At 39.5% G+C, this 22536-nt stretch overlaps 1 protein-coding gene across 3 annotated transcripts in view; it reads left to right on the plus strand.

Moving 5' to 3' along the window:
• The window catches only part of GALNT18 (polypeptide N-acetylgalactosaminyltransferase 18), a 253491-nt gene that overhangs the window by 178535 nt on the left and 52420 nt on the right, over positions 1–22536 (plus strand). For all 3 annotated transcript variants that reach the window (XM_072864367.1, XM_072864369.1, XM_072864368.1), the window contains exons 8-9: positions 12316–12501; positions 18326–18463. In XM_072864367.1, the coding sequence (XP_072720468.1) occupies positions 12316–12501; positions 18326–18463 (324 nt within the window). The remainder of the gene's footprint in view (positions 1–12315; positions 12502–18325; positions 18464–22536) is intronic.

The raw sequence follows: 22536 nt of genomic DNA on the forward strand, positions 1-22536 counted from the left end.
CCTCCAGTTCAGAAGTAAACCTTTACATTGTAACTTTTTTTTTAACTGCAGGGTTAATTCTAATGTTAATCAGTTTGTGATTTACCATTCTGCTTCATGAACTGTTGTGTTAGGAAAATTGAGAGGCTGGTGTGCCAAGGTAGAAGTGACTGCGAGGGAACAAAGAAAGTGAGGGGATTTTTCACCGAGCTGCTGCGTTGTGGAACTGTTTGCACGGAGAGCGAGCAGTGGGATGTGTCATGTGTGCATAGTGTCCCTTTTTGTCCTTGCTGCCAGGTCCCCTTTCATGGCACTCCACTGAGCAGTGTAGATCTTCCCTAAATTTCCTTCAGGAAAATGAATCTAGATGTCCCCCATTCTTGCACTTTCAGCTACCGTCACTTGCTGTGGTCTTAAAGCCATGTTTTTAACTGATATTAATAAGTAGGCCATAGCCCTTCCCACTAGGGAATGATGTGCCATACAGAAAAAATCCTTAGTGTATGATCACAGGTGCTGTTCAACAGTATGAGATTGATGATGTGCGAAGGGGAGGGGCTGAGAAGTACAGGATTAAGAATATTCTTAGTTGCTACTTTTAGATAGCATTTAAATACTGCTTTTTGACAGTGATTTCTCTTTAACGCTACATTAAAGCTTTAAATAGAAATGTCTATTTTATTTTTATCTATTTTGTGAATTAAGAAGAGATCATTTCTAGACTGAACTCTACAAGAAAAATTTGTAAAGATTGACCAAATATTACTTCTTACAAGAAGTAGCCAATGCTTTTCATAGCCCACGCTTTCACCAAGATAAAAATGATTCCTTGGCAGTGCAAGTATGGCGTAAGTACTTGCCTAGCAGCCTGTGTAACCAGTAGCAGCTGCTCAGTGTGGCCAGAATTATTGCTAAGGTTAGTTTTGTTTTGGAAAGTACCTCACTGTGTTAACAACCTGAATCCCAAGATGACACAGACTAAAATTCTCTGTTTACAGGGTTGTAATTTCAACAGGGAAAAAACCCCAGGCTCTCTTGAGAATAAAATAAGGAATTGTCATGCCTCCAAACGGGTGTCAGTCACGACATCAACAGAAACTGGCTTTCTGTGGCTTGTTCTGGTTTTGTGTCAAACCTACAGTGGAATAATTGTTTTTTTCCCCTGTTTTGCCCATGAATGCCTCAGCAGGTAACCTGCAGCTACAGCATGTGTAATTATACACACAGACAACATTACCAGTGAATCATTTTTGTGTTTTTGCTCTTTCTGGGAAGAGAACATTTTATTAGCTGCTCTCACCAGAAAGCTAATGATTGATACAGCACCAGCTAACATGTGGCATCACTATACCCTACAAGGAAGGAAGAAGAGGCACTTGGAGATTTCTCACAGATGTTTTTTCACCGGTTATGCCTGTGTGGTTGCACATTACCAACTGGGCAGTAATATAGACATCTTGATGTTTTATGAGAGGAAATTGTTGTTCATAGTGGTATGGAGAGAAGTAAAACAGTTTAAGTCAATATGCACTTAGAAATCAGTGGACTCAGGTGATGCAAATTAATTAGTGCATTATTATAAGATGGCCTCGTGTTTAATATCTTTCTGCACTTTAAGTCACGGCATGGTGGCAAAGCCATTGTAGCTTCTGGTATTACAATTCTTCATGGCCTAGTCTGTGAAGATTCCATACTCTTATTTGTTTTAACGTGATACTGAGGGGAGATCTCTCTAGAATTTAATTTCATGGAGTTTTTAGTACTGCAAGGCTGATTTAGTAATCTAACAAAGATTAGAGGAAGACCAGTGTACAAGAGCAACAGATTGTTGTGCTGTAACAGAACTGAGTAGATGACTGGGATGGATTCACCAGGATGGATCCAGCATGTTTGGGTCAAAGCTGCAAAGGCCAGATACCTTTACATGTGTCACAGCACCCTGTGTCCTAAGTCGAGCAAATGGGACAGAATACCAGCTTGGCTGAACAGGGAACTCCTCATGGAGCTCAAGAGGAAAAAGAAATTGTATGATCTGTGGAAGCAAGGTCGGGCTTCGCAGGAAGATTACAGAGCTGTGGTTCGTATATGCAGGGAGAAGACACAAAAGGCCAAAGCTCAGAGTTGAAACTGGCCAGTGTTGTGTCAGATAATAAGAAGGGCTTTTTTAAGTACGTTAATAGCAAGAGGAGGTCTAAAGAAAACATTGGACTGATACTTGTTGAAGATGGTGATCTGACTAATAGGGATGAAGAAAAAGCAGAGGCATTCAATGCGGTTTTTGCCTCAGTCTTTAATACTACTGATACACCTCGGGCTGCCCAGTCCCCTGAGTCGGAAGACCACGAGTGTGGGAACAGTGACTTTCCATTTGCGGACACTGAAATTGTAAGGGACGAGCTGTATCAGCTGAATGTTCTCAAGTCCATGTGCCCTGATGGGATTCATCCCAGAGCACTGAAGGAGCTAGTGGATGTTACGGCAGGACCCCTCTCGATCATCTACCAAAGGTCTTGGGAGTCTGGGGAGGTCCCTGCTGACTGGAAGCTAGCCAATATTATTCCAGTCTACAAGAAGGATATGAGGGAAGACCCAGGGAACTACAGACCTGTTAGTCTAACCTCAGTTCCTGGAAAAACTATGGAGAAGATGATACTGGATACTACTGAAAGGCATTTAAAGAATAATGTGTCATGGTTTAGCCTCATTTGGCAACTAAGCACCACACAGCCAACCCCCGGTGGGATGGGGGAGAGAATCGGAAGAGCAAAAGTAAGAAAACTCATGGGTTGAGATAAGAACAGTTTAATAATTGGGAAAAAGAGGGAAAAAATATATAAAATAACAATAATAAATAAAAACTTGTAATGAAAAGGAAAACAACAAAAGAGAGAGAGAGGAACAAAACCCAGGGTAAAAAAAACAAGTGATGCAACCACTCACCACCCGCCGACCGATGCCCAGCCAGTCCCTGAGTAGCGATTGCTGCCCCCTGGCCAACTCCCCCCCAGTTTCTATACTGAGCATGATACCATATGGTATGGAATAGCCCTTGGGCCAGTTTGGATCAACTGTCCTGGCTGTGCCCCCTCCCAGCTTCTTGTGTGCCTGGCAGAGCATGGGAAGCTGAAAAGTCCTTGGCCAGTGTAAGCACTGCTTAGCAACAACTAAAACATCAGTGTGTTATCAACATTATTCTCATACTAAATCCAAAACACAGCACTATAGCAGGAAGAAAATTAACTCTATCCCAGGAAATAGGCAATCAGGACATAATGCAATCATCAGGCACACTCAACATGGGTTCACAAAGGGAAAGTCCTGTTTAACTAATTTGATATCCTTCTGTGATAAGGTCACCTGCCTAGTAGATGAAGGGAAGGCAGTGGACATAGTTTTTCTGGATTTTAGTAAGGCTTTTGATGCTGTCACTTACAGCATCCTTCTGGACAGGTTGTCCAACTGTGGGATGGGCAGGTTCATGGTGCTCTGGGTGAAGAACTGGCTGAATGGCAGTGCTCAAAAGGGTTGTAGTGAATGGGGCTACAGCTGGCTGGCGACTGGTCACCAGCAGTGTTCCTCAGGGTTGAATTCTAGGGCCAATCCTATTCAATGTATTCATCAACGATCTGGATGCCGGAGCTGAATGCACCATTAGCAAGTTTGCTGATGATACCAAACTGGGAGGTGCCGTTGACTCTCTTGAGGGACAAGTTGCCTTGCAGAGGGATCTAGATAGATTGGAACATTGGGCAACGATTAATGGGATTAAATTTAACAAGTCCAAATGTCAGATTCTGCACCTAGGACAGAGTAATGCTGGGCACAAGTATAAATTGGGAGAGGAGTGGCTGGAGAGCAGCCCTGCAGAAAGGGATCTGGGGGTGCTGGCTGACAGCAGGCTCAATGTGAGTCAGCAGTGTGCCCTGGCAGCCAAGAGGGCAAACCACATCCTGGGGTGCATCAAACACAGTATAACCACCTGGTCAAAAGAGGTGATTATCCCGCTGTATTCAGTGTTGGTGCGTCCTCACCTTGAGTACTGTGTGCAGTTGTGGGCCCTGCAATTTAAGAAGGATGTGAAGGTCCTTGAATGCGTCCAGAGGAGGGCAACAAAGCTGGTGAAAGGGCTGGAAGGAATGTCCTACGAGGAGCGGCTAAGGACTTTGGGCTGTCCAGTTTGGAGAAAAGGAGGCTGAGGGGCAACCCCATTGCTCTCTACAGCTTCCTGAGGAGGGGAAGTGGAGAGGGAGGTGCTGATCTCTTCTCCCTGTATCCAGTGATAGGATGTGTGGGAATGGTTCAAAGCTGCATCAGGGGAGGTTTAGAGTGGACATTAGGAAGCATTTCTTTACCAAGAGGGTGGTCAAACACTGGAAGAGGCTTCCTAGAGAGGTGGTCAGTGCCCCAAGCCTGTCTGTATAAGAGGCATTTGGACAATGCCCTTATTAACATGCTTTAACTTTTGGTCAGTCCTGAGTTGGTCAGGTGGTTGGGCTAGATGATCATTGTAGGTCCCTTCCAACTGAGAATATTCTGTTCTATCCTATCCTGTTCTTAGCTTGCTATTCTGGTACTGATCAAGTCTTTAGGACTATTGCAAGATTTACAAGACTGATCAAGCTAAGTACAGCTGTGGTAAGGGAGAGAAAGGTAAAAAAATAAAAGATGCGCAGTGCAGTAAGTTGCTCTGTGAATACTAAAGGAGTGGTGATCTGGTTATTCAGTTTGCTGCTTTTTTGCCTTTTAAGATGAAAAGTGATTTCTTTTACTTCCTGTTCATGACTTAAACTTGGCAATGAAGTGATTTATGTGTCAGTTGTTTGCTGTGCCTAGCAATGAGATAGACACATTTGAAAAAGAACTGAATGAAGCCGTATGCCTTCAGTGACCCTTGAAGCATGTTATCTGCTAGTAACACAAAGCATAGAGTAGTTCCTGCAATTGTAAACCAGCAACACAGCATGCGTAGTTTAACAATACATTGTAAAAGTTTCACAGCTTATGAAGATATGTGCAAAATTAATCCCAGCAGAACAAAACAATTTAAAAAGTACATAATGAAGCAATTAGCTAAAAGAGAAAGAAAACTACTGACAATTTAATATGGGAAGAATCTTTACATGTATTACTTTTTCAATGAGAGTGTTTTATAAAGACCCAGTTAATGTAAAATGAGGCCTATGAGGCAATTAATGATTACTTCAAAAGTAAGACTTCAGGGATAATTTACATTTAAAAAATTGAGAGCAGCTCTAGTTATGTTAAAGCCTTTTATTTTCTTTTAAAAAGTCTTTTAGATTGGGGAGGAGGGTGTTTTTATAGGTTGCTTACAGTTTCACGTGAAGATTATCAGCTTGGTTATGGAAAAAAGCTATTCTCGCACACAAATACATAAGTTTACCTGAAAGTGTGACAGGCTTGTATGATGATGATAAGTAGAATAGTCTTCAAAAACCTCACAGGGCTTCAGTAAAACAGATTAAGTAATTTTAAAAATCTCTCCCTTCAGTCTCTTATTTCTGTATGCGTACTGTTCTGAGCTGTGACTATAGGTAGTCATCTCTTGAAATTGTTACACCCTAATTTCCCATTCTGCAGGGGTACATACCAATGACGTGATTCTCTTTTCCAGCCCATTCAGCATCTAGAAGCAGGGAGTAAAGCAGAATCATAGCTTCAGTAAGCAGTGTATTTTCTTTCTCTTCTTGTCCACCTATATTCTGATTTTTCTAATCCTGAGTTTATGTGACTCAGACCAGGATTCTGTGTTTAATTCTACTGTTTGGGCAGACTTCTTCAATGAGAGGAAGCTGGTTGAGACCAGTGGAATAAGCAAAGCTGTGCATGGTTTCTTGCTGAATTTGGGGAAAGTTAGCCAAGTCCATCAGTACTTATTGTCACTACTGCAATTATTTAGTCAAGATTATCTGACTTCAGTGGAGATAAGACTTAAAGAAAGATAACATATTTCATCCAGTGAGTATAGTTTCTAGGTTTACAGAGACAGATACCCAAATGTACATGACAATCCAGACAGAAGCTTTCAGGGTGCAATCCAAAGCCCACTGATTGCTACTGGAAACACGAACATTTATTTCAGTGATCTTTGTATCCTGTCCTTTCTGCAGTCACCTGTCAGGATACCAAAATAAAAGTGCAGACCCAAAACGATCACAGACTTAGCTCATGGTATTGAATAAAAATTGTTTATTCATACTTGCCTGTAAAGCATCAAGCTCATTATTGGTTATCAGTAAATGAGTATTAGTAATGACAAAGTTTAACAAGATTCAGAAATATTTTTTGCATTAAATTGTTCCCCAAAATATATTTTAAAGATATTGTTGACTATTTGCTTGTATTCACAGTAGTAATTAATTCACACTGACTATTTTTTTAATCTTCAAGGCATGTTTAATGAGTTCTTCTAATTTTGTCATTTGCAGACTTCACAGAAGCTAGAAATTGCTTCAGGTTTTTGAGAAATCACTTAATTATTAAAAAGTTTTGTTTGCAGTCCAAATGAAATAATAGTTTCAAACAAGGTCACATCAGTTCTTGGAGAAACTGCATGATCTGTGTAAATTTAATGAAGGCAGTACATGCTCATAAACTGCTCAGCATCATGTAGGGTTTATTTTTTTATTAGGTTAAGCTTCTACAACATGAAAAGAACACTTAGTGATTAAAGAGATAAAAAGAAACACTTTTAATGAAGAAGTGTTATATCATTTTATAATGAAGTACAAATTAAATATTCGAGAGAGGGATCAGCTTCAGAATTGTAATTGTTTTGATTAAATATGCAAATTCAAGTGTGTTTAAATGCAATTGAAAAGGATTTACTAAAGGATGTGGATTTAAAAGTAAAACTAAATAGAAATGGAGACCCTTTGTCTAGTGAAACAGATTTTCCAGATTTGAATGGAATTTGCTCTAAAAAAAATTATGACCAGATTGATTTAGATGTTTCTAAGGATGTGTGAGTCACTCGTCTGCCGCACACTGAAGGCTGTGCAAATGCTGTCACTACTGCCCTCGTTTTGGTGGGAATGAGTGAGGGATGATAGCAGAGCAGTATTAGGGCTTACGCCTTTGCGAAATGCTTAAGGAAGCCATTTGGTGTGTTACTGCTTCTGTAGCTGCCCCACTTGTGCCATCCCACTGGACTGCCCAGTACTTTGGTCCTTTACTCATTTAACAGAGTGGAAGTTGTAGCTGATCTGTTGTGCCACTGCCTGTGTTCTCTCTGCAGTTTTACATGTCCTCTGCTTTCCTGGCTCTTCCAATATGAAAAACATGTTTTCTATTTGCTCTGTGGGGCTACTTTAACCTTGGTGAACATAAGTTCACACAGATGTAGGGCCACAATTAGAGCTTACGTGTAAATGTACTTCAGTAAATTAACAGTAAGAAGTGCTTAGAGCTTGGACAAATTCCCCACATAAGTCATAGCAACTGAAGATTTAAAAGGGAGAAAGATTTCCTACCCACCCTTTTTTTCCCCCCAGACAGATTCTCTGTATTCATTTAATGTTCCTATCATCTCCCACTTGCTTTGCTTAGTTTAGGCCATAGGCTTTGCTTAGTCTTTCAGCTTCGTAAATGTTAGACGTCACCTTGGCACTACTACTGTCCCTCTACAGCTTGAATTTTTTAATGGAATTTTACTACCTTTTACGAGTGATGAAGGAACCCTTTCAAGAGGAGGAAGCCCTCTAAGCCCTTCTTGGGGCCATACCAAATATATGGACCTCCTCAGGAAATTCAAGAATAAAGAGCCCTTTCTAAGGTACTCTTGGAAGGGAGCACTGAAAACACACCGAAGTGGATTCTGAGAGCTCTTTGGAAGGGAAACTCCAGTTGGTGTGTTCTTTTTCTAAAAAAGACTGTTTTTGCAAAGTGAACCAGTAGGACCAGAACCTCAACAAATTCTTCCAAAGAAAAGCAAACTTTCTGCGTTGCTGAGGCTCCAGCAATGATATTAAGAACTCCCAAAGATATGCAATCCCTCACTTGAAAACTTTCTAAGGTCTTTGCCTTAAGGCAAAGCCTGAGACCCAATGGTACAGTTTTGCAGTTGATGCTTTTACAGAATGAAATGTGAATTGCTATTTATTGTATCACAATGATGGAAGCATATGTTATTTTTGACAAGTGTATATGTATGTTTAGGGATTTGGCAGGAAGTTGAGACTATTGCTGGCGATTTCCACCTCTTGCTATCATAGGTAAAACATCTTAATGGGCAACAGGAAAAGGTGATGTATTTCCTTTTAACCGTAGTTTAGGAAATTCATCAGGTTTCTTCCTTGCAATCTGTACGAGCGGGTTAATCATTAAGTATTACTGATTGCAGCAACAGTATGGTCAGAGATGTAGCATTTTACTTCAAACCATTCCATGTGTCTAAAAAAAGTCTTTGAAGCTCTTTTATCTTTAGACTTCCTACTAAAGTCATGGGTCATAATTTGGAAAAGCTTCACTGATTTTAAACCTTTGTATTTATTTATAGCCATCACATAAAATAACAGTGCTGGAGAACTACAAAGGTGCTATTCAGTATGGATGAAGCCTGAATACAGATTACTAATGACAGCAAAAAAATAGCTGTGAAATTCACAGGGGAAACGTGTGAAGTTGTGAGGAATTGACCCCTCAATTGCTATTCCTGTTTCTTGACTATAAAGACAATCTCTTGTCTACAGGAATTTTATTAGATGAAGAACAGACCACTCTAAAAGGCTTCGCAACTTCCCTCTAAGTTGAGTCTTTAAGAAAATATATTTCTTAGTATTAAAATATTAATTTAAAAAACCCTAAAAATTGTCTTTGACCAAAAGGTGTTGGTTCAGAGTAATTAATGAGTCTCTCCTATGTACTTTTGATGTGTGATTTATACCTTTTCAAGATGTCTTGAAAAACCATCCAACCACCCACAATGGCTCCAATACAATGTTTGGAGTACCATGGATTTGTTTACATGAGTAAAGGATATGGGGGGAGCTAGAAGCGGTCAGATTCAAGTGGACAGTTGGTCTAAGGAAAGAAAGAAAGAAAGAATGGATGGGTGTTCTTGAGCTAGCTGCAAGAAATTCCCTGATTTCAAATATAATCAAGGAAGAATGAAAAAAACCTAACGTTTTCTGTAGCAGTCAGTTAATCATGTTATATAGTTTAGTGTTCATATATCCTGTTCAGTATAGTGTTTAATATTTAGTGTATGACTAGCAAAGCCCTTCATTCCTTGGCTGCAGATTTTGCACATGTTTTGGGGAGCTAGGAATCCAGAATCCCTTGAGATTCCAGTAGAGTTTCATGCCATTTGAAAATCCCACTTTAATGCCTCCCTGTATTTTCTTTCTTTGCAACTGGCCTCTCCCTAAGTGCAATGAGATGTTGGGAGAAAAGAGCTTTTTCACTGAACTGTAATCCCGTGGACAAAGAACACTTGTGGGAGAGAAAGATACTATGGCTTGTTGTAGATGTGACGATCTAAGCAAATCAGGATTGTGCTTTCTGCCCTTATAAAGTATTGCATCTGCTTTCACTCTGCGAGGGCTCTGCAGGGCTTCGTAGACTTCCTTTAGGGTAGTGCTACTTGTTTAGTGCTGTAACTGCAAGCTCTGCACACACTGTAACTTATGATTCCCATATCTTCAGATCATATGTGTTTCTCATGTCTTCCTCTTTAAAAAGTCATTAATTAAAGGACTTTTATTTGTATCGATATATGGAAACTATTAGCATACATCTCTAGTCCAGTTTTGGTGCATGCTAATCACATTTTCATGGATTACAGGTGATTTTTGCTTAGAAATAATAGGATTTAGTTTTGAAGCTGTTTAATACGACCTGCCTGTTCTGTCAGCATCTCTATTGACAGCTCCCTCATAGCATTAAGTTTTTAAGTGAATCCATGGTTCTTGCAGAATAATTAATTAGTCTTTGGAAATAGAACAAAGACTGACAGTGTCTGAGAGAAAGGAGTGGCCACCAGATTTGATTAATTGGTGTTTATTCGGGTAGTGGATAATTGTTACTTAAAAACTATATTAAAGACTTCGTCATCTCAGGATGTTTTTTGAAAACACATATGACTTCATTATAAAGTCAAATGAGATTTTACTGATTACTGAATCAGTACTAAAATTATAGATGAGTCCGCTCTTCAAATTTTCGAATCCTAGAAATTTACTTGGAAATTCAGCTTATTATAGACCGTGAATTTTTGGCTCAGCTTGTTGTCAAGATGGCATTCAGACCCAACTCTGAAAATCGCACAAAAGATTTGGTGTTCACATGTTAGACTTGGATCGAGGCCATCCCTAGTTAAAATGAGCAAAGGCTAGGCAAAGGAGGCAGCGCATGCAGTATGTGAATTGTCTTGTCCTAGGCTAAGTTATGACCATCTCTACATCTTCCTTGTCTTTTACGATACTAATTTAAACAGTGTAGAGTGAGTAACTCTGAAACAATTTATAGCTGGATGTCAATGCTGTACTGAGAAATGGCTTGGATTGAAAGCAGGCATTGTGTGAGCAAAGCCTGATGATACTTCACATTCAACTTTTATTAGGAAATGTAGCTGAACCATTTCGAATTAAATGTTTCACAAACTATTGTTTTTCTTAGCTTGTTAAACTGGATTGCCCACTTTATATGATATTTAGAAAGACAGGACACAAATGCTGTTTCCAGATTATTTATTCTTGTGCCAGGTCAATTGCCCATTTATTTTTAAATATTTATGATCATCTCAGTTTTTCCCTGATGTTGGTAATGGTTATGTTTATTTACTCTTAAGATTTTCCAAGTTCTGGACACAGAGACATGCTGAAGTCTTTTCAGCTTCCTTCTCGACTGTACAGTAGGTTCATGGGATAGCTCATCTTCCAGAGAGCTCTGAAAACCAAGGCTCTATCTCTTCTCCCAGCATATGCTGAATGCAATTAGGCACCAGTTCAGAAAAGGCTTTGTAAACATTCTGAATCCATGCCATGTTTTCTGGTCTCAGGAGCTGCCAAATGCCTAAATGCTGTATTCAAGCCAGATGTCTAAATATATAAAATGAATGACTGAACAAAGTGCCTCCCTAGTAGAGCATATGCCTATAGGATGGACAGACCTGAGGGGTCTGAGATCAGGTCCAGAACATGATGGTCTGCCAAGCCACATCCCTGACCACTAGGAGGGAGACCAGAATATACTATCTCCTGGATGAGCTGTACGAGGAAGGAGCACCCTTGGTCTCATTTTTTTCTCTCTTGGTGTGGGATACCAAGCCTCAGGAATCTCTGCTAGCAGTATCATAAGGCAAACTCTGTCACTTCTAAGTGAGTACACCTGCCTCTGGGACACTGAGGTACTTGTTCAGCAGGACCAAACAGTTTGAGTACATCTGGGTTTTCACCTGAGCAGCATCCACTCAACCGTTATGAATGGGCTGCCTTGATCTTGTTAGGAAGTTTACATAATACAAGATACACAGAAAAAGAGCTTCTATGTAAGATAATTCAAGTACTTCACTGATTGTTAAGGCTGCCAAAGCGGTTTTCTCTTTTGTTGAAAGCAGAAAGAGAGAAAATCAGAAATGAATGCAATACTTATGATTAACATTATGGACATTAGCTCAACTGCAGTAGGGGGCAAAACTGAAACAACTTGAGCAGGTACGGTAACCTACATTATAAATGTATTATAAGAGTGGTGTGTGTTGAAATTGTTCATAGAACATTTTCACTCGGCAGTATTTGTCACTCCTTCTCAAAAGAAATAAACCTGATCCTTTCTGAGCTATGTTTAAAGCAAAGTATAAGATGCTTTTATACTCCTGCTATTCCTGGAACCTGAAACTTTAGTGATCTTAAAAAGTTGATTGGCTTAGTTTCCCTTTCACGTAAGGCTGCCTAGTTAGACATTCTAAATAGTGCATGTATGCAGTGAGATGGACGGTGCACAATCTTAGAGAAATGCCTGCAAGGCATTAAAAGTTGAATCCAGACACTATTGTTTTGGATGCCCTATAAATATTCTTATTAATAATCTTGAGAATAGCTAAATTGATCCAGGAAGATTGTGATGAGAGGCTACTGGTCATGTAATAATTCTGTAGTAAGGTTAAGTAGTAGTAATAATTGATGATAAGGCAAGGTAATAACTGTCTGTTCTCACAACTATCTAAAAAAAGCCCTCTGTATAGTCAAATAAGTCTTGAGTAGTTATTCTTCTTTGTAACAATGACAAGCATAGAAATAAAATAATTTCAGTGTATTTACTAAAGGACAGCAGTGGTGTAGGGAGCTCTCACTAGCAGAATGTCTTTTTTCCTCCTAGGTATGGCAATGTGGAGGAAGTGTTGAGGTTCTACCTTGCTCCAGGATTGCCCACATTGAAAGAGCCCATAAACCATACACAGAAGATCTAACTGCTCATGTCCGGAGAAATGCACTAAGGGTGGCTGAAGTCTGGATGGATGAATTTAAGAGCCATGTCTATATGGCGTGGAACATACCCCAGGAGGTGAGTCACAAAGACCGGTATTTGCAAGCTTTGGCTTTAGATCCTTTTGGGTTTGGTTCCTACTCTGAATTTTGTTTTTTCTGCTAGGATTTTGCTATTTGTATACACGTTTGTATGTATTTATGTCTTACATATAGGCATAAGATATGCCTATACATACACACTATATATAAAAATATGTATGTAGTTGTGTCTTATTCTAGAATAATTTCTTTGTCTTCAGGTTCCTTAAAAATTTATTTCTTGTCAAGTTCATCATCCTCACGGATGACTCTTCATGGAGATTTTAATCTAGTAGCTGCAGAAATGTGGAAAAAAGAAGCATCAACTCTATATTACACATCTTATTTTGAATTTGAGTCTCTTATTTACCGTCAGAGAGAGCTATAATTCCACCAGATTTGTGAGGGGAGTTCTGCCAAGGGGCAAGGGATGTTAACATCTATCGATTCAAGTGTGGGTGTATCACTCTCGAGTAATTTCACATCAGAGTAAGGGTGGCTGGTGGATGTCATGACATATTGCAGAATCTAGCTGCAACTCCCTTTTGGCCTGCTTATCCAGATTTCTTTTCCATAGATGAGAAATGGTTGGTCCATTGTATTGAAAAGATAATGTCAGATGGCTAACCTGAGAGTTCAGTTTGACATCTGATTTTAGTTGTTCTTCATTTCTGTAGTCAATGGTATTTAATCTATGAATGGCTAAGAGCTATAGGGCTCTCAGAAAGGTGACTGTACATTCTGGAAAATATTCAGGATCCATGTAGAATAGGTTGTTTCCACCTAGAGGTTGGAAACCATGGCTATAGTTGAATTTGAGGTTTGACTTACAGTGTGCAGTTCTCATCATTACAGCAAAAGCAAATATTCTAGACTTAATAAATGAACTTGGGCAATTTATTTTTTCTTTAATAAAATCTCTGTAAAATCTCTCTGAGTTATTTTGTAACTGTTCAGAGAAATGGGTTTTGCTGCAATTTCTGGTTCGAGAAATAAAATGCTGTACTTCTCCTCCTTTAGTTTAATAAGGAAAAAAGGTTAGAAACCAAAAACCAGCTAGATATATGAACACTGATGCTGATGCAGCTGCTTTCAATAGTTTCCTTTATCTCCCATGGTTAAAACTAGATAATTTTGGCACAGTGGGGAAGTCATTGTCCTATTTTCATGTTGCAGGATTAGCCACATGATATACCATGAAAGCACCAGGAAAAAAATCTTCTATGATCTGGTATAGGGAAGGCACCTTTCTGGAAGTTAATCCCATGTTCACAGAATCCAAGCTACCCTTTAAGTGTCCCTGTTTTGAGTAGTCACACAGCAGTGCATACAAGAATAAAGACATTTCTGGAAGATAGGGTTACTTATTTTACATCAAAACAATTTCAAATGAATTTTATTTGTGATTAACCTGATAGATTTACATGTCAGTTTGTAATTTTCATTATTAGTTATTTTCCTGAAGATTGGTTGATCTTCATTGATTGATCAAGTTTCAGTTTTTTGACTTGCAAACACAGCACTAACACAAAACTTAGGAATTCCTTTTGCTAACCAGGATATACAGTATTATACATGTATTTGCATAATATTTCTCCAGATATGATGGTGGTGGTGCTTAATCTTGTGCAAAGTTGAGATTTGAATGCAATTTGGAAATCAAATTCATAAAGAATACAAAGATAAGTTGTTGTTATTATTACTTGTTAAATGGAAATTTAACAAGTAATAGTAACAGTCTTGACTGTGCCGATAGAGCAGAAAAAAATAAGCCTGTGTCCTGGTTTTGGCTGGGATAGAGTTAATTTTCTTCCTAGTAGCTGGTATAGTGCTGCCTTTTGGATTTAGTATGAGAATAATGTTGATAACGCACTGATGTTTTAGTTGTTGCTAAGTGGTGCTTACACTGGTCAAGGACTTTTCAGCTTCCCATGCTCTGCCAGGTGCACAAGAAGCTGGGAGGGGGCACAGCCAGGACAGTTGATCCAAACTGGCCCAAGGGCTATTCCATACCATATGGCGTCATGCTCACTATAGAAACTGGGGGGAGTTGGCCGGGAGACAGTGATCGCTGCTCGGGGACTGGCTGGGCATCGGTCAGCGGGTTGTATCACTTTGTTTTTTGTTTTCCCCTGGGTTTTGTTCCTCTCTCTCTCCCTCTCTTGTTATTTTCCTTTTCGTCGTTGTTGTTGTTATTATTATATTTCAATTATTAAACTGTTCTTATCTCAACCCATGAGTTTTCTTACTTGTGCTCTTCACAATCTGTCCCCCATCCCACCAGGAACAGGGGGACTGGTGAGCGAGCGGCTGTGTGGTGCTGAGTTGCCAACTGAAGCTAAACCATGACAGCCTGTTATAACAAATTTTAAAACTCATGTATTAAACAAAGGAAACAAATATATTTTATTAAACAAAGGAAAAATAAATGCAGTGTGTGGATTGAACTGATTTCTTCAGGTCACAAAGTGCATCAAGGTGTTTGCATGGTAGATCTTGTACTGCCAAAACTGATTCTGTCCTATTCCTTTGAAGAGGAATAACAGGTTGCCTCACTACTTCAAGCTCCAGTCATTTTCCCACCCCAAATGTACTATCATTGCACTGAACTGCTTGAATAAATTGCAATGCAGATTATACTCTCTCTTCATCTTCACAAAGGCTACTGCTGTCAAACCATAGTGCAGACTTAAAAGTTGGAAATGGCAAGTGCTAAATCAGCTTTAATAGTGGTAGCCTCTTCTGCAATGTAATGAGATGCCTCTGTTGTAGGGAGAAATCTATTACTATGTGCATGTACAGAACCTGTAGCACAAAGAACCTTCATTTGTATTTCTCACCACTGTAGAAAACCAAATAAACATACCCATGTCCACATACTTATTTAAAATATGCTGGGAAGCAGCTTTGTTTTCACAGTTGTAGGTGGCCTACAAAGCCTGAAACTACTTGTTACCTAGTAATTGCTACAGGATGTTCAGAGACAGTATGGCACCTTTGTGACCATCAGAAGGTTTTCATGTCAGATGGGGTCTGTGACCTACGGTGGGTACATGCACCCAGCTTCCATATTTTGCCATGTGGAAAACAGGGAAGGACTTAGAAGAGTGTTGGGGCTCTGTTTTGTTCTGACAGCCTGACATGTGCTCAAGTATCCCAAATCAGTTGTGTAATTTGAAGCTGTTCTAAGCATCTCTGTGTTCACTGTGCGAGGCCTGGTGCCAAGAGCCAGGGGGAGAGCTCCGAAGACCTGGGACTTCCTTTTCCTTTCCTATGCTAAACTTTGCGAGTACTGAACTGATTCTAGAGCCGTAGGAAACACGTACATGTTTAAGGAAAGCTTCTGGCCTTTTAAGGGAAAGAGGAAAATACAGTACAAAAATACACTCCCGAGCACTATAGTGAATTGATCAGTATGAAGAAAACCTACATCATTAGTGGGAGTCCTCTTTTATACATCAAAAGGTTAGGAGCAATGCAGTCTCTGGTTGGTATAGAAACATCAGTAGAAAGATTCAGTGTAAAGAAGCAACCTAAAAAATAACTTAAATCTTGTGGGACACTTGTAATACAGACTTCTAGCAGGCAGGGGGCAAAGAGAGGGTGGATGAGAAAGGCTGGGGATGGATTAGGTCAAATTTAGGTATCAGACTGGATGGCAATATTTCTGTTTCATCTTTGCTTACCTCAAGATTAAATTAAAGGTGAAATACCAAAGAGGAACAATTTTCAAATCAAACCTAGCTTCAGCTTAGGCAAAAAGATGTTGAGACATCATTGTGAGAGACATGCAGAGCGGACAGACAGATAGCATGGCCAAATATTGTTACACAACTGGATAACTACAGGAGTAATTCTCTATCTGGAAGCTGATGAAATAGTGCACTGGTAATGGACTGTGTAGGTAATAGAAATGTATTCAGTTATAACAGGACTTTTCATGAAATACATTATTCCAAAATGTTAACCACAGGACCTGTTTTTTCCATGGAAGAATTCCCAGATCTCTGAGAAGCCCCATAGTCAGATGTTTCCAAAGGTTTTAGTCTTTGAGAGCTAATAATAATAAAAAGGAGTTAGACTCATTTGGCAGTGTGCTGTGACTGCCCTCTTGGGATCTCTGTGTGTGGCTCTCAACTACTGAGGGCTTAAAATGGGGATCTCGGATACCGTGGTGATTTCTACATCATAACTACTTAGATAAATAGATTCAGAAAAGCACTTAAAACCCAAAGGAAAGATTTTTCAAGTCCCAGAAGCTGTGCTCTCCATGTGTCCTCCCCTATGTTTTTGGGTTTGTTTTTTTCTTTTTTTCCTCCCATCATACTCTCAGCTTTGGGGAACACACTGAGTTGTTGCTGGTGATAAAGCCAGTGTGCTGCATGTGAGCTATTTTCCTTCTCCAGCTGCATGGGAGGATGTGATTACTGAGGCTGCAGCTGCTCTTTGGAGATAGCTATCCCACAGAGCAGTGCATGAGGGGGATTTGTCCATAGGATCAGTTGGTTGTCTTACAACACCCTACAGCATGTTCCTCTATCTAGGCACCTGCTAGAAAAGTCAGGAAAAAGTGATTGCTTAAGGAGGAGTTCCACATAAAGTTTTACAAATGATGTAGGCCATGAGGGGAGAGGAGTCATCATTTTTAAGGATTAACTTGAGTTGTGCCTGTTCATACCAGACCTCAGTTTCCTACTTTTTAGTATACTTTGCTAACGTGGAAGTCAATTTTACTTTAGTTAGAAAATACTTCCATAATAAAATATACTTGTTCCAGATTAACATTAATTCAGTGCTTTGGGATGTAAGAAGCAGTCATTGCTTCAGCAGCTCAGAAACCTGGATACTTATAAAGGTACCTTTTTGATGTGTAACTAGGAAAATTCAATGCTTCCAATGTTATTTTAAAATTATATCTGGTGGCTGACATAATCTTAGGGCGTTTCTGGCCCAGTAAAGGCTGTTGTTTTAGTAGATAGATTATAGGATTTCCCTGTGAAAATTTATTTATCCTGCGTTTTGGTGTGAGGCAGAAGTGGTTCAAGCACAGTGTGGAGCAAAATGTCTCATTTTACTTCCTGTCAAATAGCAGCCATGGATTTGCACTTAGATCCCTCTCTAAAAATTTCTGCTGCGTGATTTTAATGTAATAAATTATTGATTTTTATATATAGGGAGCTTATGAAACTCACGCTTTATGATCTGCTCCTATGATAAGTAGAAATTAGGTTTAGCCAGAAATGTAAAGCAGAATAAGAATTGGGGGAGAGATTATTCTGCAACTGCTTTTAAAAATAGCAACTTCTCTTTTTACATTACAAGAGAAATTTAATAAGTGATATTTCAGAAAGGTGAGCAGAGCTTCTGCTCTTTGCAGTGAAGCAGTAAACCCAGACTTCAGAAATGGCCAGAAAGTGTCATATACTAATGATTAGGCCACAGTGGGATGCCAGCAATATGGTTGTTTCTAGGGCAACTTGCTACTTTCTGCCAATTCCTTTTGCATTTGGAAAGTGCCAGGAAATTCAAGAACAACAGTGCTATTCCTTGGAAGCTAGATCTAAACCCCACTGAAGTCAACAGGAGTGGTTCCATTGACCAAAGCAGACTTTGAAAGAGACCCCGCCATGGTGACCTGTATCATATCTAATTGGGGCCCTATGGAGTGTGTGTGGCTAACAGACTCACTTTGCAACCGAAAGCTGATCATTATCATAGGTCATAATCATCTTTGCAATGAGGGAGACTCTGCATGATTAGTTTACACAGAAGTGTGTCACTGATGTCTTTTCTGCTTTTTCTGTCCTTTGTTTTATGTGCAGGACTCCGGAATTGATATTGGTGATATTTCTGAGAGGAAGGCCTTGAGGAAAAAGCTCCAGTGCAAGACCTTTAGGTGGTATCTTGTCAGCGTGTATCCAGAAATGAGAATGTATTCAGATACTGTCGCCTATGGGGTGGTAAGGATCTTGTTTACATTTCCCATTCTAAAAAGGCGGGGAAGAAAGGTGTAATCATGGAAGTAATTCATGAAGACAATGCCTGGCTCTAAGTAGAAGAATCAGATAAACTTGAGGTCACTAGTTAAATAATTTGTTAGACTGGTTCGTTGACAGAGACAGCTGCTCTGCTGTAGTTTATGCTGAGGTATTCTGAACGTTATCTTCCTCCCTGATTTTTTGGTTTTTTGTTTCATGGCTTGCATTCCACTCAGAGATACTCAAGGCATGACTTTTTAGACACATTGGAGCTGTCAGCTGGAAGGTTTGTGGCAGCAGGTGAATTAACAAAACAGGCTCAGTATTTCAACTGCAAGCTTCTTAATATTGTAGCCAGATCTTAATTTAGAACCTCAAATGCCTGTATTTTGGGGTCATCATCATTGTAACTTGTATGACAGTAGTACCCTTGTCTATGTTGAAATCACGCTTGAGTTGTACTGTGCTAATTGAAGCAGAGACAATTCTTGCCCCTAGAAAACTGGCAATCTAAACAGAGAGGACAGGTGCGCATGACATGGAAGATGAGCATAGTAAATTAATACAGGCCCATAGTAAGTTAGTAGAGCTAGGACATCCTTTTCACATTTTCACATTCTCTATCCAGTGTCACATTCACAAAAATTGATTCCTGCAAATTAAATTTGCCTTTTTGCATGCAAGTCCCAATTAGGAAACGTAACTAGTAAGACCAGATCATACAAGTGAAAGATTTGGTTTGAGACATTCCTCCTCAAAAAGAAGTCTGAGTTGTGCAGTTTGCCAGTATGGTTTTGAGAAGACCCTCGGGGGTGCTGTATAGCAGCTGCTCTGTTTTGGCAAATGAAGTGACTGTATGCCCCACAAAGTTCCATGACCCCTTTGACGATCAATTAAAATTATCCTGCTGGCTTTTCATACAATCAAAAAAGAGAAGAAAAACACTTCCAACAAATATTTAGGTCAGATAATGATTACCTTCCAAAATAGTTCAGAACAATGCCAAAATCACACCTGTGTGCAAGGAGCCTCTTCCATAGACTGTGTGGAATTGCCCTCAGCGATGCCATGATCTAATCAGGTGCAGAGTTTCCTGAGGAGAAGGAGACATAGCAGCTAATAGGTGAATGGTTCTGTTTGTAGGTACCTCTGGCTAAAACATCTTTGATTGCAGGTAGAAATGATACTAGCGAAAAAAAGGAAGACCAGTGGAATAGCTAAGGTACTTGTTGCGTAGTCTCAGGATTAACTCCGCATCATGTAAGTCAAAATGAAAATCGGTGAACAGGCATCCTATGATTTTATATTCTGCTGAGACTTTTTCATCAGCCTTTGAAGATTCCTTGCTGGCAATATGCAAACCAAAAAGAATCAGAAGAGTTTGTTACAGAAATACTGACTCAGTGGTCAGCAGAACATGCATATTTAGGTACTGCATAATAATGCATATGATGCAGTCTTTTGTCTGCAGTATGAGAGTAACCTCATCAGCTAAGAAAGATGTGAGGAGTAGGTGTTATTTCATTATTTATACTGTCACAAAAGTAGTAGTGGACAGCTATGGCAACATATCTGCACAAGTAAAAGGGGAGTGTTTTACGAAATACACAGCTTATAGTTTTATGAAATACTGTTGCATGAAACAGAAAGATAAAGTGTCCCAGTCTCTTTAGTAAAATAATTGCTTGGATCTCTAATCTTCCTTCATGTCTGCTTTCCTGTTTGCTTGCATGTCTTATAATGGAGAAAAGTATGATATTTCAAAGCAAGTCAGCTGCTTGCTGATTCTCTCAGTGCTTCCATTCATCAACTGTCTTCATTTTTTGTAGAAAATAGAGATATTGCTACTATAGCATTATCATTAATTTAAAAAAATACCGAGTAATTACAAAAGTTATCTGAATAGGGGTAAGGGTTAGGATATAGGCCTCTACAGTGTCACCACCCATATTTATTTCCTGAATCCTAAATTTCCTCCTGTTCTGTGAGAGTTAGGAAAATAGTTGTCTCATTCATGTCTAGTTTATGCTGTGGCATATAGCTAGGGTTAGGGTTGGTGGAAGAGTAAAGGTTTGGGAACCAAAATTCTTTCTGAATTCTGCAGTAGCCTTAGAGTTAGGAGAAAGCGATGTCAGTGGGCCAAAAAGCTGATGTTTTTAGTGTAGGCTCTAGCTCCCTGATTTCAGCTTGATGTTTGAGATAATTTTGCAAATTCAGTATTTCAGTAGTCTAGTTCACCTCTGTATTCTGTAAGGCTCTAAGTTTGAAAGGGAGCAAATGGCAGTATTGACTAATTATTTCCGTTTTTCAGCATGGGGATTGGCGACCTGGTTATATTTTGGGTTGTAATAAGATTAAGTCTTGGTAGTCTAAAACTGCATTACCCAAGTTAATTGTTGGTTGCCACAAAGCCACTAGATTTTGGAAAGGGATGGTTCCTAAGAGTCTGGGCCTCAGATTTTGAAACAGCGTTATTAGTTAACAGGCCAACGGCTTTTTTGCTTTTCTGTTTTCTGTAGGGATCATTTCTCTACAGATATTCTAAGTTAATTGTGGAGTTGTGATTGGGGTAAGAGTTTGAGAAATTAATCGGAAGAGCTCGTTTTATTTTTTTGTTTTCAAGGTTCATAAGAAGAGGACTGGTGTTAAGAGGAATATAGTGTTTTGTCTCTTGTTCTGTAGCGCCTGATCACCGGACAGCTGCTGCTAGGGTTAAGGTCATGTTTCTTTTTAGAGCTTGGGACTCTAAAGTCTCTGTATCTGTTTTACTGCTGGGTCAGCCCTCTCAGCTAAGTCACATGCTGATGTTGGTCAAGGGAGATTTTTTTGCTTCCTTTATTATGGGGATTGCTGTGGAAAGGGTTATAACATTAGGGCTAGGACAAGCATTAGAATTTGAGTTTGTAGAAGAGGTTTTGAAAAGCCAAACGTAGTGATGGATCCAGACATGACTTAATAAGGCTGATATTTATCATTGGTTTGGATAGAGAGTGGTGCCCAACGTCTGATTACGATTAGAGTCATGGTTGTGGTTACATTCATGGCTAAGAAATACAAAGCGTTGAGAGAGGAAACTATTTAATTCTCGAGGCTTGCAGCTAAGAATAAGACCATTATTGATACCTAATGCATATTTTCTCTTTAATGTTGAGATTTGTCCTGTCTATTACTGAATTTAGAGTTAGGTTTGGAGTTGGAAATCTTGTAGAGATGAGTTCATGGTTTTGATTTTATTCACTGCCTGGCTTCAGCCTCTGGCTTGCCCACACTTCTTACGTACCAGTTCACTTCTAGACTTCCTTTGAAGCACATCAATTTGTTTTCCTCAAAGGAAGCCCCTGTACACAGCTGACAGGACTGCTCAGTTAATCACAGCTAGTTGCAAACCACATCACCTCTTCACTCCCTCCGTCAGACAATTCTCTCATGTTCTCTGAACTGATCTTATACCACTGAACACCTTTATACATGCCCATGGGTATGCAGTCCACATCTTTGGCCTCACACTCTAAAAAGACCTTCCAGCTATCTGTGCTCATTAATTTAGCACTTCACTTTCAGAAAATTCTGTCTCAGCATTGCACAGGTAATATATAGGGCTTTGTGATGAACAGGGCCAAGTACTTTGCAGTCTGTTCATAGCTAGATTTCTGTGCGTGGGTTAGCCCAGAATAATGCAAAGAAGAGCTAGTGCATACCAATTGGCCAGAAGTCTCTTAAGTGTCAGCAGAAAGGATTTTTTTGAATTATTGCCAGAAATCAGAAGACTCTTCTGAGTGATTCTGAAAACTGTTTAATTACAGGGCTTTCTCCTATGTTTGAAAACCCATCCATGCTGCTCAGCTAGCTGCACTTTGCAACTTCGATTGCAATTTGTCTTTTGTATATAGTGTGTATCAGAGACTCATTGGAGTTAATATTTTAAAAATGTATATCAAAAATTATTGCTATCTCTGAAGGCTTTTTGAAATCTACCCTTCCTGAAACCTTGTGCAGCGTTATTGAAATCAGTAGTGTTAGATTATCTACAAGGAAGAATTTAGTCCAGGTGCTTT

Source organism: Ciconia boyciana, chromosome 6 (assembly GCF_034638445.1).
Source record: "Ciconia boyciana chromosome 6, ASM3463844v1, whole genome shotgun sequence".
In the NCBI taxonomy this organism is placed as follows: domain Eukaryota; kingdom Metazoa; phylum Chordata; class Aves; order Ciconiiformes; family Ciconiidae; genus Ciconia; species Ciconia boyciana.